The 14,952-nt window shown below is 40.0% G+C and overlaps 1 protein-coding gene across 1 annotated transcript in view; it reads right to left on the reverse strand.

Annotated features, from left to right (window-relative positions):
* The window catches only part of b4galnt4a (beta-1,4-N-acetyl-galactosaminyl transferase 4a), a 240,420-nt gene that overhangs the window by 168,699 nt on the left and 56,769 nt on the right, over positions 1-14,952 (reverse strand). The window contains exon 2 of the mRNA XM_073831802.1: positions 525-637. Within this exon, the coding sequence (XP_073687903.1) occupies positions 525-637 (113 nt within the window). The remainder of the gene's footprint in view (positions 1-524; positions 638-14,952) is intronic.

Genomic DNA, 14,952 nt, shown 5'->3' on the forward strand with positions numbered 1-14,952 from the left:
ATTTATTTATTTTTTAAATGTAATTGCTACTGTTGGGCAATGATTAATCGCAATTAATTGAAAATAAAAATATGTTACCTTTACTGTATTTGAATATATAATATGAATTATATGAATATAAATATATAAATATTGAAAAAATATATACTGTATGTGTGTGTCTTTATATATACGTAATAAAAATACACAGTACACACACATGTATTACATATATATTATATTTTGGATGTGATTATTTGCGATTGATTGCGATTAATCGTTGACTACCACTAGTAAATTTTATTAAAATTGCCATGTATTTAAATATATTTGTAATTACACATTTGTACCGATAAAGTTGCAATTCAGTACATTTAAAATATATTAACTTAAAATATAATATCAGATGACACACTACAGTTTTAAAATTATAACCAAGTACTTTGTATGCACTTTCATATTTTAGTCAACACAGTGTACTAAAAGTGTACTTTCTTTAAAGCATGATATTATTAAAACAATGTTTTAAAATGTTGTTTACTTACTGCGTTTTCCTCCTCCTGGCTGTTGCTGGCGTCTTCGCTTTTGCGGTACTTGTCTGATGAACGTGAGTCTCTCTTACGGCTGGTATCGGTTCCCTCCATCAGCCTCTCACCATCTGTAAATGAGACAATGACCGCACACATTCACTTTATATTTCATCAGAAGCATTATTGGTTCTATATCATTAACATTTATATTGCATACAGCACACAGAAACTATGAGCTGCCATAATAGCGCCTCTTCTGAGCAGTTTAAATCATTCTTAGAAAGAGAGAGAGCAGGAGAACACATGAAAATGGCTACAGCTGGGGTGCAAAATTAACACTTGCCAAGTGCCAAATGCAAATAAAATTGCCTTTGGCAAGAAAATGAATAAATAAACACCTCTCGTACACCTGGATGCCAGCAGATGTGTAGGCAAGTATTATGAATAAGGCCTGAAGGAGGTCTTTGACCAAAACATTGTTTATCAAAAAATATTTGCAAGCTACAACACTAGGATTGCTCATTATATTATTTTCACTTATTTAACATCCAGTTAGCTGATCACAGAGATAAACTTTGACTATAAGCACAAGGTCATAATCATTGCAGCTTATTCAAGCCAAGAACTATGCACTTAGACCGCATAAGTCTGTCTGACTGATATACAGTATATAAAGCAATCAAACCGTTTATTCAACTGTTTTAACATGCTAAAACCAGTTAGCCAGTAACTGCAACATAAAACACTTGAGTGTTGTAAATTTATCAAAGAAAAAGGATAATTGTACTTTGCACTTTCAACGTGAAATGTCCAGTAAGTGGCGCTAAAACATGTTCAGTTTTACCTGAAACAATCTGGCAACATTTTGTTATGCTGAGTGTTGTATGTATGAAATATTTGTGAAATGAAATATCTCTAAGTGGCACTGAATGATTAACACTCTATCGCATATTAAAAACATGTACCACCTACACTAAACCCTACCCTAAAGCTAACCAGCTGTGTTAACAAAATGCTTTTGCTGAAGCATTTATGCCATTTGGCTTTTTTTTACGTTTCTGAACTTTTCTGTCTTAATCCCTTTATTTCGAGACTCGTACACGAGCACTTTGCACTGCAAATGCATATGTATCAGGTATGCTACTGAGCAAGTTTACTAAATATGAAAAGCCATACAGGTGAAGCTCATTGTGTATTAGTTTACAAATCATTCACTAAAGTAAAAGTGTTTTGAGGTACATAGTACTGTGCATTGAATCAGACAAAAGTAAATCTTGATTAACCCTATTAAACCGGCTGTGTCATCGCAAACATATCAGACCTAGCTGAATTCATGTTACCGTAACTCTTCGACCATTGCAAATGCAAATGTACCAGGTGCGCTACTGAGCAAGCTTACTATGTATAAAAAGCAATGCATATGGAGCTGGTTCAGTATTAGTTTACAAATCATGCACTATGGCAAAAGTGTTTTGAGATATATAGTATTGTGCATGGAATCACACAAAAATGAATGTTTATTAACCCTATTAATCCAGCTGTGTCATCACAAACACATCAAACCAAGCTGCATTCATGTTACCGTAACTCTTCCACCATTGCAAATGCAAATGTACCAGGTGCGCTACTAAGCAAGTTTACTACACCAGAAAAGCCATACATATGAAGCTGGTTCTGTATTAGTTTACGAATCATGCACTATGGCAAAAGTGTTTGGAGGAACATAGTATTGTGCATTGAATCACAAAAATAAATGCTTATTAAGCCTATTAAACTGGCTGTATCGTCGCTGACACATCAAACCTAGTTGCATTCATTTTACTGTTACACTTCAAATGTACCAGGTGTGCTACTGAGCAAGTTTACTATATTGGAAAAGCCATACATATGGAGCTAGCTTTGTATTAGTTTGCAAATCATTCACTATGGTAAAATCTTTCTTAAGACTATTGAACTAGCTGTGTCATTGCGACACATCAAACCAAGCTGCATTCATGTTACCGTAACTCTTCAACCATTGCAAATGCAAATGTCCCAGTTGTCCTACTGAGCAAGTTCACTATACTGTATCTGAAAAGCCATAAATATGGAGTTAGTTCTGTATTAGTTTACAAATCATGCGCTATGGTAAAAGTGCTTTGAGGTACATAGTGTTGTGCATTAAATTAATTTACCCCTTTTAAAATAGCTGGGTTGTTGTTGACACATCAAACCAAGCTGCATTCATGTTACCGTAAAGGTCACTGCACAAAGTCCGAAATTTTGGTATGTGTTTTTTCCTTTTTTTTTCGTATTCGTCATCCTTTCCTATCAAAATGCTTGCTACGGATGTGAAAATGCAGAAAATCGAACCTGATTCAAACTTTTTTATGACGGACAAAAGTTTCGGAAGCAGTGTGTAAACATGATTGACACAACGTGAGGTTGTATTTATTTTTTAACTTGTGAAAATTTCTGTCAATGACCTTAACTCTTCAACCATTGCAAATGCAAATGTACCAGGTGTGCTATTGAGCAAGTTTAATATACATGAAAAGCCATACATATGGAGCTGGTTCTGTATTAGATTGCAAAACAAGCACTACGTTAAAAGTGTTTTGAGGTACAAAGTATTGTGCATGGAATTACCCAAAAATAAATCTTTATTAAGCCTATTAAACTAGTTATGTCGTCGCCAAGACAGCAAACCAAGCTGCATTCATGTTACCGTAACTCTTCAACTGCTGCAAATGCAAATGTAACAGTTGTGCTACTGAGCAAGTTTACTATATCAGAAAAGCCATACATATGGAGCTAGTTCTGTATTAGTTTACAAATCATGTACTATGGTAAAAGTGCTTTGAGGTACATAGTATTGTGCATGGAATCACACAAAAATAAATGGTTCATGAACCCTATTAAACCGATCATGTCGTCGTTGGCACATTAAACCAAGCTGCATTCATGTTACTGACACTCTTCAACCGCTGTAAATGCAAATGTACCAGGTGTGCTACTAAACAAGTTTACTATATCGGAAAAGCCATACATATGTAGCTAGTTCTGTATTGGTTTACAAATCATGCACTATGGTAAAAGTGCATTGAAGTACATAGTGTTGTGCATGGAATTAAACAAAAATAAATATTTATTAAGCCTATTAAACTAGCTGTGTCATCATGACACATCAATATGCGTAACTTTTCAACCATTGCAAATGCAAATGTACCAGGTGCGCTACTGAGCAAGTTTACAATACTGTATCTGAAAAGCCATAAATATGGAGCTAGTTGTCATGATCTGGGCTGTGGGGCTTCCCTCAGCCACCTGAGGTCGCTGTTTTCCCTTTCCTGCACTGCACTTCTGATAGCATTCACCTGTCCTTGTCGTTATCACTGATTACACGCACACCTGTTCACAATCACTATCTGGACTATAAGAGATCCCACTACTCACTCCGCATTCATGTCTGCATTGTCTTGTGTCTGTTATGTACTTTTGTGTTCTTGAATTCCTGGCTTTAGATTGTGTTCTTGATCTTGTTTATTTTGTGTTTAAGTTTATTAGTTTGTGCCGTGTTGGCCTTTTTGTTTGTTTAGGTTGTTTTCATTTTCATTAATACCATCTTACCCTGCTTTTGGACCCAGACCCTTATTCCCACCGTGACAGAATGCAGACATCAATGATGGGTCCAGCGGGGAGAATTTTTTTTGAGGGGGCAGCAACCACCTGCCGGACACTGAGGGGATGTCCTTCGAGGCAGCGTCGGCAGCTCGGTTCGAGTTCATCTACGCCTGCCTGGCGGCGATGGACACCCGCAGTGCCGAGACGGCGCGGAAGCGCCCCTGCTTTGCAGAGGAGGTGGCGACAACTGCCATCTCTGTTCCTGAAGCGGCGGGAACCGCGCTCTCTGTTCCTGACGCGGCGGTGACCGCGCTCTCTGTTCCTGACGCGGCGGTGACCGCGCTCTCTGTTCCTGACGCGGCGGTGACTGCGCTCTCTGTTCCTGACGCGGCGGTGACCGCGCTCTCTGTTCCGGACGCGGCGGTGACCGCGCTCTCTTTTCCGGACGCGGCGGTGACCGCGCTCTCTGTTCCTGACGCGGCGGTGACCGCGCTCTCTGTTCCGGACGCGGCGGTGACCGCGCTCTCTGTTCCGGACGCGGCGGTGACCGCGCTCTCTTTTCCGGACGCGGCGGTGACCGCGCTCTCTGTTCCTGACGCGGCGGTGACCGCGCTCTCTGTTCCTGACGCGGCGGTGACCGCGCTCTCTGTTCCGGACGCGGCGGTGACCGCGCTCTCTGTTCCGGACGCGGCGGTGACCGCGCTCTCTTTTCCGGACGCGGCGGTGACCGCGCTCTCTGTTCCGGACGCGGCGGTGACCGCGCTCTCTTTTCCGGACGCGCCGGTGACCGCGCTCTCTGTTCCGGACGCGGCGGTGACCGCGCTCTCTGTTCCGGACGCGGCGGTGACCGCGCTCTCTGTTCCGGACGCGGCGGTGACCGCGCTCTCTGTTCCGGACGCGGCGGTGACCGCGCTCTCTGTTCCTGATGCGGCGGTGACCGCTCTCGCTGTTCCTGACGCGGCGGTGACCGCTCTCGCTGTTCCTGACGCGGCGGTGACCGCTCTCGCTGTTCCGGACGCGGCGGTGACCGCGCTCTCTGTTCCTGACGCGGCGGTGACCACGCTCTCTGTTCCGGACGCGGCGGTGACCGCGCTCTCTGTTCCGGACGCGGCGGTGACCGCGCTCTCTGTTCCGGACGCGGCGGTGACCGCGCTCTCTGTTCCGGACGCGGCGGTGACCGCGCTCTCTGTTCCGGACGCGGCGGGGACCGCTCTCTCTGTTCCTGACGCGGCGGTGGCCGCGCTCTCTGTTCCGGACGCGGCGGTGACCGCGCTCTCTGTTCCGGACGCGGCGGTGACCGCTCTCTCTGTTCCTGACGCGGCGGTGACCGCTCTCTCTGTTCATGACGCGGCGGTGACCTTTCTCTCTGTTCCTGACGCGGCGGTGACCGCTCTCTCTGTTTCTGACGCGGTGTTGACCGCTCTCTCTGTTCCGGACGCGCCGGTGACCGCGCTCTCTGTTCCTGTTCCCCTGGCTGCGGGGCCAACTCGCATTCCTCTGGCTGCGGGGCCCGCGGACGTTCCACTGGCGGCCAGGCCAGCTCTTGTTCCATTGGCGGCGAGGTCAGCTCACGTTCCTCTGGCGGCAGTGTCCACTCACGTTCCTCCGCTGCACGGGCCTGGCCCGCCATCCCTCCCCCTGATGCACCTTCCACCGTTCCTCCTCCCTCCAGATTTTTGTTTTTGTTTTGGGAACGTCTGGAAGCCGTTCCCTTGAGAGGGGGTACTGTCATGATCTGGGCTGTGGGGCTTCCCTCAGCCACCTGAGGTCGCTGTTTTCCCTTTCCTGCACTGCACTTCTGATAGCATTCACCTGTCCTTGTCGTTATCACTGATTACACGCACACCTGTTCACAATCACTATCTGGACTATAAGAGATCCCACTACTCACTCCGCATTCATGTCTGCATTGTCTTGTGTCTGTTATGTACTTTTGTGTTCTTGAATTCCTGGCTTTAGATTGTGTTCTTGATCTTGTTTATTTTGTGTTTAAGTTTATTAGTTTGTGCCGTGTTGGCCTTTTTGTTTGTTTAGGTTGTTTTCATTTTCATTAATACCATCTTACCCTGCTTTTGGACCCAGACCCTTATTCCCACCGTGACACTAGTTCTGTATTAGTTTACAAATCATGCACTACGGTAAAAGTGTATTGAGGTACATAGTGTTGTGCATGGAATCACACACAAAAAAATAACTTTGATAAACCTTTTAAACCAGCTATGTCGCTGTATTGCTGACACATTTAACCAAGCTGCATTTATGCCAACGTAACTCATCAACCATTTACGACATAGAAATCATTAAAAATGCTCTTGACTGTAGACAACTTGCACTTTTTGGCAATATACATCTTATTATGGTAATCTCCCTCAGGAAGCGTGAAAAGGAAGAATTTAAACAGAATTACAGAATGAAACAGGATGAATGAAACAGTCAAATTTTATCTATTTATACTCTATTTAAATTCCATTTACAAACCTACAACAAACAACAATGGTCAATAACTGTAATTTACTGAAGAAAAAAAAACATATTTTACAGTCAAAAAATAAATTAATTAAATTAAATGTAAAAACTACCTATTTTAGCTTTGGGATCAAAAGGGTTAACTGATAACCTGCCCCTGTATTCATAATTTGTGTAAAAAATAACAAATGTTGTTGGTGTTTTACTGCAACTAGTGTTTATTTCAGCTGAAAGCAGTAGAGAATTGTATGTATACAGTAAATACGTTTTTGGAGTTCTGCAGAAATGTAGGTAAAGGAGAAAAAAAAAATCACTGAGCAATAGCTGTAAATACTTTTGGAAAGCACTTCGGCCAGTCAAATTTGAGGACCGGAATTAACTGTTGCATAAAACGCAATAATGCAAAAAAAAAAAAAAAAAAAAATTATGATCTATAACAAATATTTACAATATGTCCAGCACTTTCACCAGTTGTGGCTGTAAGTTAATTTTTGACTGGCTGCAACCAGTGCCACTAGGTCAGTGACAGACTTCGCCTGGATTATGGGATTGTCCTCCATTGACTGCCATTAGGAAATGAGAATCACTCAGGTGGCATGCTGAAAAAGCTAGAAGGATATACTTGGAGGTGCGCTAACGTCGACAGATGGATAAAAGATATTTTCAGCAGTCAGACTAGGAGAGGGACTACAAGGTAAATATGGCACAAAATCCACCTTGACAGAAGCTCCTTATAAAAGGAAACCGTGTGTCAAGAGAATAAAATATCATTGCATGAGTGTTATTGCCTGTGGGGTGATTATGACTTTACCTCTTTACAAACACAGTCACACATACAGGGAGCTAAAACAGTTTAAAAAATGAAGTTGTACTGTAACCAGAGGGAATAAAGCTATAAAATATAATGAATGCTTCTCCTATAATAAAAGATTCTCTAGATAACTACTGACTATAGAGGAAGGGAACTTTGTGGTCACAGCCTGGAGGTCTAGGAGACATTACAGTATGTATGCACTTCCATGTGCATAGAGTGTGTGTATAAGAGTGTGTCACTGCAAATAATATAAGAATGGGCGTCAAAATGAACAAATATTGTAAACTAGGCCTCAGAAACTCAGAGGTCAATGTATTTTCTTACATGTGCTGGATGTCTAAAAGTATTTAGCACCATTTATTTCAATTCATGATCTTGCATTAACCTTCTGGTTGTGTTCAGATTCCTGTCACACCTTTGATGTTCCAAACAACTGCTTATAAATCTCTGATTATGCTATATTATCACCAAATATTGGATTCAATCTTTTTGTCAACTTTTTTTTTTTTTTTTTTTAGGTTTTATGTTTTTATTTGCATCTGATTAATCGTAGGCCTCATTTATCCAAAAGTAGTTACCTTGTTTTTTGAGTGAAAAAAATATTTTATTAATAATTTTCACAATATGAGATAAAATATTATTAAAATTCGCACTGTTTATCACACTAGTGTGCTTTAATGTTTAATCAGGAAGTTTATTTTGTACAAAATTGCAAAAAGTCACACTTGTGGTGTTCCCAGGTCAAAAATGACCGGACTCCAAACAATTGCTTATAAATCTGTCATTATGCTATATTATCACCAAATATTGGATTCATTCTTTTTGTCAACTTGTTTTCTTTCATTTAGGACTGGTTTTGTGTTTCTATTTGCTTCTGATTAACTAGAGGCCTCATTTATCCGAATGTAGGTAGGTTTTTTTTTTATTAATAATTTTCACAATATGAGATAAAAAATTCTAAAGATTTACACTGTTTATCACAATAGTGTGCTTTAAATTTTAATCAGGAAGTTTGCTTTTAAATGCTTTTATTTTGTACAAAATTGCAAAAAGTCACACTCCAAACAATTGCTTATAAATCTCTCATTGTGCTATATTATTACCAAATATTGCATTCAATCTTTTTATCAACTTGTTTTCTTTCATTTAGGACTGGTTTTGTGTTTCTGTTTGCTTCTGATTAAGTCATTATTATCAATTATCAATATCCAATATGACAGTCTTCATTATACTGACACCTACTGGTGTGGATGTAACATCAACAAAAGAGATGTTTCCGGTTACCTATTAGTGTAGAAGTACAAAAATAATTGTCTTTGTCAGATGGCAAGTTACGCAAGTGGTATTTGTCTGGTTACGTGATTTCAAAATGGCTGCCATCATAAAGGGAGGCACCCATTGTGTAGACTAAAATGGCTTTTTCTGGGCAAGCAATATGATTGGAATCATATGTTTGTCAAAAAGATAATTCCTTTTAACGTCAAGTTTTAAGTGTAAAACATCACTTGAAGGTGCTGAGTGTAAGCTACTACACTCCTCCTCTGACATTTATTCTACCCAGAGTGAGGGATCAAATGTCAAGAAGATAAAATAACAAAGGCAAAGCTATCGCAGGTATACAAACTGCCATCCAGAGTTGCCGGGAAACTGTCAGGGCCACCCCAAGAATTCACTTAGTGGATTATAAACATGAGGATGAGCTCCAGTCACAGCGTGAGTATCCATATCCCGAAAAGTCTTTGTTGTTGCAGTACTTTGACCAAAATAATGGAAAGTTTTGATATTTATAGCTTTATCACTTAATTACCAAACTCCTATTTGAACATCCTTGAATCTGTGAATTCTACCAAAAACATCTTTTCACCCCTAAGTGAAAATTAAGTGGCTTTAATTAATTCCAAATGGAAAGTCTTCAGTAAATGTCATACTCTCAATTAAGGTATATTAGCATCAGGGTAACTAGCAGAAATGACATTTTAACATAAATAAAATCAACAGAGACAGGTGCTGGGCTCCCAAGGCACTGCATTTTATGCAAATGCCCGTGCTTAAATATTCATGAGTTCAAATTAATGCAATATGCAGCACTGTATGCGGTTATATTTTGGACTGTTTTACTTTTTACCCAATTAGAGTCCATCAGGTTTGCTTTTCTGCCCTGGTTTTCTTGCTACAAAATTCAAAATTGCTGCAATTAAATATATTTCTTACACTTGAGTAACTTCGAATTCAATTCAATCAATCACAATTATGCCTTTGTGAAGCACACTTATGTCAACGTGCTCATATTTTTTCTGAGGGAAGGTATATATGTATAGTGATGAAAGCCAAAATATAAAATGTCATTGATTAATATTTACTTAGTAATCCACTATTTTGTAGAGGGAGGACAAAATAGCAAATTTTACCTTAGATTCAGAGTCAAGTTACAGGGGGGTAAACAGGACTTTTAGAAAGATGGCAGCATCATTATCTTATTTTTACACAGAGATTTGTAGCTCTATAAGTAAAAACTGTTGACTTTAGCAGTCTTTCTGCTACATGGCACATAATGCAACAAAGATTGCTAAAGTCAACAGATTTTACTAATAGAGCTACCAATCTCTGTGTAAAGATAAGATAATGATGCTGCCATCTTTCTGAAGTCATTTTTACCGCCCTTTAACATGACTCTAAATCTAAGATAAAACCTCTCTCTACAAAATAGTGGATTACTCAGTAAATATTCATCAATGACATTTAATCTTTTGGCTTTCATCACTATACATATCTATAAGCAGAATTATAACCATGATAATGTTTCTGTACAACACCAAAAACAAGAATTTAATTCCGAAAGAAGATTCAAAGTTATACGTATACCTTTAAAAGCACTGCAAGTCACTTTTGAGAGCAGCGTCTTGGTTAAATGTAAACATCATGCAGTTACACGAAAACTGATGGCTTGTCTTGCCTTCATAAATATACACTTCTCCCTACGGAGAAGAAATAAGCACAGCTTGATGTGTGGTTTATTTAACATTATAGAGCTGAGTCTTTGTGAGGCACACTGGTATTTATGAGCGTGAGCATGGTGTGTTTCAGAAAAGGAAAAACAGCTTTCTGACCTGGTTTCTCAGCTAGTTCAGCTTTATGAGCTTGATTAAATTTATCTAAATCAACAATAACTTGCAAAACAATCCAATAAGCAATTTGGAAGCATACTGTGAAATGCAAGGGTTAGCATCTGGGAAATTCACATCCTAACAACGCAATAAATTTGGCGTTCTAAACATCTGCCCTTTAAGCCAGACTTTGTAAATAGCATTATGTCTAGTAAAAAAATGCTTAATTAGAAACCAAGCGTATTTAAAGGCTTCGAAGATGTGTTTAATAAATCGCATACTGTAACAGGTCTCACAGACTGGCAAGATGAGTCTTGAGAGCTACTTTCCTTTAGTAATCTGGCAATTCTAGCACTTGGCCACAAGCTTTATTGCTGGAAAGGAGGTGTGGAATGAAAGGAGGCGGGAAGCGTAAACAGAGAATTCCTCTACCGAATACTGCGAGGATTGAAAGAGGCTTCTGGATTATCCGAGATGGTGCCAGTGTGTGAAGAAGTATTAGCGGCGTATATATCACATTTGGCCACAAACAGAGACGGAAAGTAGGTTTTCTGAAACTCAAACGCTTACTGCAATTATGCAGTAGATGCTGCTTGGACCCCTATATATCTTATTTAGATTCCCAGAAGACATGCTAATTCTAAGTTATGTTTATTTCATCATCACTGTACTGAACATGTTAACACAGTGTTTAGGAGGAGATGAAAAGGCGGTAAACAAAGCAGACTCTAAACATCTGAATTGGGACGTGTTTTAATTGCACACATCAGTGGATATACAAGCTCTAATTAGTCCGTTAACTTTACAGTAAATTGTGAGGGTGGAATACGACTGAGGAGGTTAATCATAAATGTGTATCAGGAAACACATCCATTTCAAGTTGTTTCTTAAGAGATTTCTTATTATGCAGTAGTTCTCCAATACGTTTTCAAAGCCAGAGCCTAGCAGTTCTCGGTTAGTTAAAATAAGCTAGAATGACAACAATCTACTATGACTTGCATATCTACGGATTTACAGTTCTATCATGACAACTCTCTGAAGGTTTTAGCATGGTCTACGCTGCTGATTGTTACTGCTGTTGTTGTATATTATTGCTACTGCTGCTGCAAAGCAAGTACAGGAACTTGCTACTGTCAAAATATACACTGATACTGTACTAGTATTTAAGTATTTAAGACCTACTGCTGATGCACGAATAGCATATATAATAATCGGTAGCAGATCTATACAGGTGGAGCTGGGGAGGTGGAGGGTGGAGGGTTTCAGAGGACTTCTAAAAGTCTAGAAACTCTGAAACTCTGAAAGTGCACTGCAAATGGCTCTAGGGAATGCTAACCAGCCACTGAAATGTAGAGCACCAAGCTCATTGGCTGCAGATGCAACATGAACTAATCAGCCTGTGCAGAGAAGTTAAAGCTGTGAATATTATTAGTTTGCATTATAGGATTCGTTTACTCCAGAATTCAAATTTCCTAATAATTTACTCACCCCTATGTCATCCAAGATGTTTGTGTCTTTCTTTTTTCAGTCGAAAAGAAATTAACGGAAGGTCACGCATCATGTATGGAAGTATCGACCCAGTCTACACGATTCTGGATAAATTGAGAATCACGATTCTCCCATGATTCTGAACTATTTTGTGACAAAATATTAATGGTTGCAGTCTATTTAAGTGTTTAAATAATTTGAATGAATTATTAAATATTGTAATATATAGTATATTTAATTTATTTATTTATTTTTACATTGCAATTATGAAAAAGTGGTTTGAATAAATGATTCAATGACTCATTCATAAATACTTAACTTGTTTCATTACTGGATTAATCAGTGTTTTTGAACGAATCTCTTGAATAAATGATTCAATGACAAATACATTTTTTAACAATGCCAAACAAACAAAACAATGCAATCGACACAAACATTATTTGAAGCACCAATTACTTTCAAAAGATTACATGCTCTCTTTTGATAGATACTATACACGTCACTGTTTGTATCCGAACTATGACCTTTAAAACCCACCCAATATTATTTCTGTTTTATAATCATTCATATTATCACAAAAATACTGGGTTTAAAAACTGTTTTTGAAGCCGTTTCTTACCTAAACATGTTTGCTCTCTGAGTCAGCGGCAGTGCAAACACAGATTTAAATGTTCCGCTAAGACTTTTTCAAAGATTTAATAGACACAGGGGATCATCATTTAGAAATGAGAGTGCATTGGTGTTTAAATCGAGCTCCAATACAGTATATACATTTTTTTTTTTTATTGTTTCGCTAGACAAAACCCTTTTTTTTGGCTGGGATCGTGTAGAACCCTTTGACGCTGCAGTGAAACTGTGATTTTAACCTTAAACCCACTGGCTCTCCTTGAGGTTCACTGTATGGAGAAAAATTCTGGAATGTTTTCCTCAAAAACCTTAATTTCTTTTTAACCGAAGAAAGTAAGACATGAACATCTTGGATGACATGAAGGTGAGTACATTTTTAGGAAATTTTACTTCAGGAGTGAGCTAATCCTTTAAAGACCCATCAGCCTGTTCCATCTAGAGTTTCATGACAGAACTTGGCATTTGTTTGAACTAATCACCTGAACTGTAAATGTCATGTGACTAATCACTGTAGATCCATGGGAAACTGACATCCTGGCAATGCTGATTGACTCTTTGCACAACAAGAATATCCCAAATCCATTCAACTATCCTGAGATTCGATGTCACAAACAGACAAAAAAATGTTGATTTCATGCTTTTAAGAGTTATTGGTTTAAGCCTTGGTGCTCACATGGAGAACAAAGGTTTGAGTGCCAATTGTGACTTGATTTATCAACTGTAAAAAACAAACAATTTCTTGTTGCGGTTTCAGGGAGAAGTTTGGGTTTCGGTGCCTTGTGTAACCCCCTAGATCCTTCTTACACCTGCTCTGAGCGGGACTCGAACCCAGGTCACCAGCATGGGAGGCTGGTGCACTAACAAGGAGGCTAAAGACCATCTAGCATCAGTCACTAATGTGCCTCTTGAGATCAGGGGTAGTGAGGTTTACCTGCATAGCACTTAACAGCTGGCCTCTGTTACCCTTGCTCAAGGGCACCTCAGTCAAGGTATTGAGGGAGAGTGCTGTACATTCACTCTCCCCATCTAAAATCCTTGTCAGTACCGAGACTCAAACCAGCAACCTTTGGGTTACAAGTCTGACTCTCTAACCATTAGGCCACGACTAATGGGATATGAGTTCTGGAAGTGATTGCAAAGTATGAATAAGTATTTATAATTTTGTGATTCGTTACGATGACGTACTAGACAGTACCTTGCGATCCAAGTTGGAACAGCATTGTACATGGACACTATACATGGTAGTGTTCAGTCCAGAACAGCACTCAATGTTCTGTTTGGAGGGGATGTACCCTACACCCAGGACGCGTTCTTGTGTTCAAAACAGCGCAAGTGATACAACGTAATGGAACAGATCACAGGGGACACAGGGGTTAGTTGAAAAAGTTATTTTTATCTTGACAAGCCATCTTAAAACCTCATCTGACGTATATATGTGCTTTGACCACCACTTATAAATAGCACAGGCGGAACTCGCTCCATCAAACATTTCCTCCAGAGAAAGAGAGGTAGCACTCGGTGGTAGTGCATCTCTTTGCCAAGTCCACCGCCCCACCCCGCTGCTTCTATTTGCAGGAGCAGATTCTGATAATGCAGTGCAGCAGGCCAGAAGAGTGAGCTCCTAAAATCTCCTTAATTTCCTGTAATCCGGGTCATAGGCAATAGGCCAGGAGTCCCACATCCCCCTGGGCAGTACACATACCTCGCTACACGCTCTCGTGCAGCTTAACAGGCTGCGACGCACACCCACATAACACATGCTTGACTGTGCCCATTCACATCTCGGCAGCCCTCTGAGACGCAGTAAAGAGGGTCAGTTTGCTGGAGTGCAGATATGTCACTCTCAGCGTGCAGTTCTGCCATGGCTCTTTGGATAGAGTGGATTAAATTAATTGAATACAAGCAGATCAAGCCAGTAAGCTTGATTAAATAACGATTAGTAGCTTGAAAACACTTTCGCTGCTCTGATGGTGGAATGGAAAAGCCAATGGGTTGCTTTCAGAGGCAAGCAGAGCAGATGGCTGATGTGTGTGTTTATGCTGTTTGTTTGGTCTTGTCTGTGACAAAATTAAAGCTGATATGCTCTTTGGGGTGAAGGAGAACAAGAACTCTGCGCTACTCTTGTCCCCTCAAGTCTCATCTCGCCAACTTTTCTCTCCTCATCTCTCTTGTCTCACCTCTTTGCATATCCTTTAATCTCCTCTCTTTATATCTAATCTCACTTCCTTTCTTTTGCTTGCTTTGTCCAACTCCTCATTTCTTCTCCTCTTCTCTCTCTTCTCACCTTTGGGACTTCTCTTTCTTTGGGAACTCTGTTCTTTCCCTTACTCATATTTTATAT

This window comes from Garra rufa, chromosome 25 (assembly GCF_049309525.1).
Source record: "Garra rufa chromosome 25, GarRuf1.0, whole genome shotgun sequence".
Lineage (NCBI taxonomy): Eukaryota > Metazoa > Chordata > Actinopteri > Cypriniformes > Cyprinidae > Garra > Garra rufa.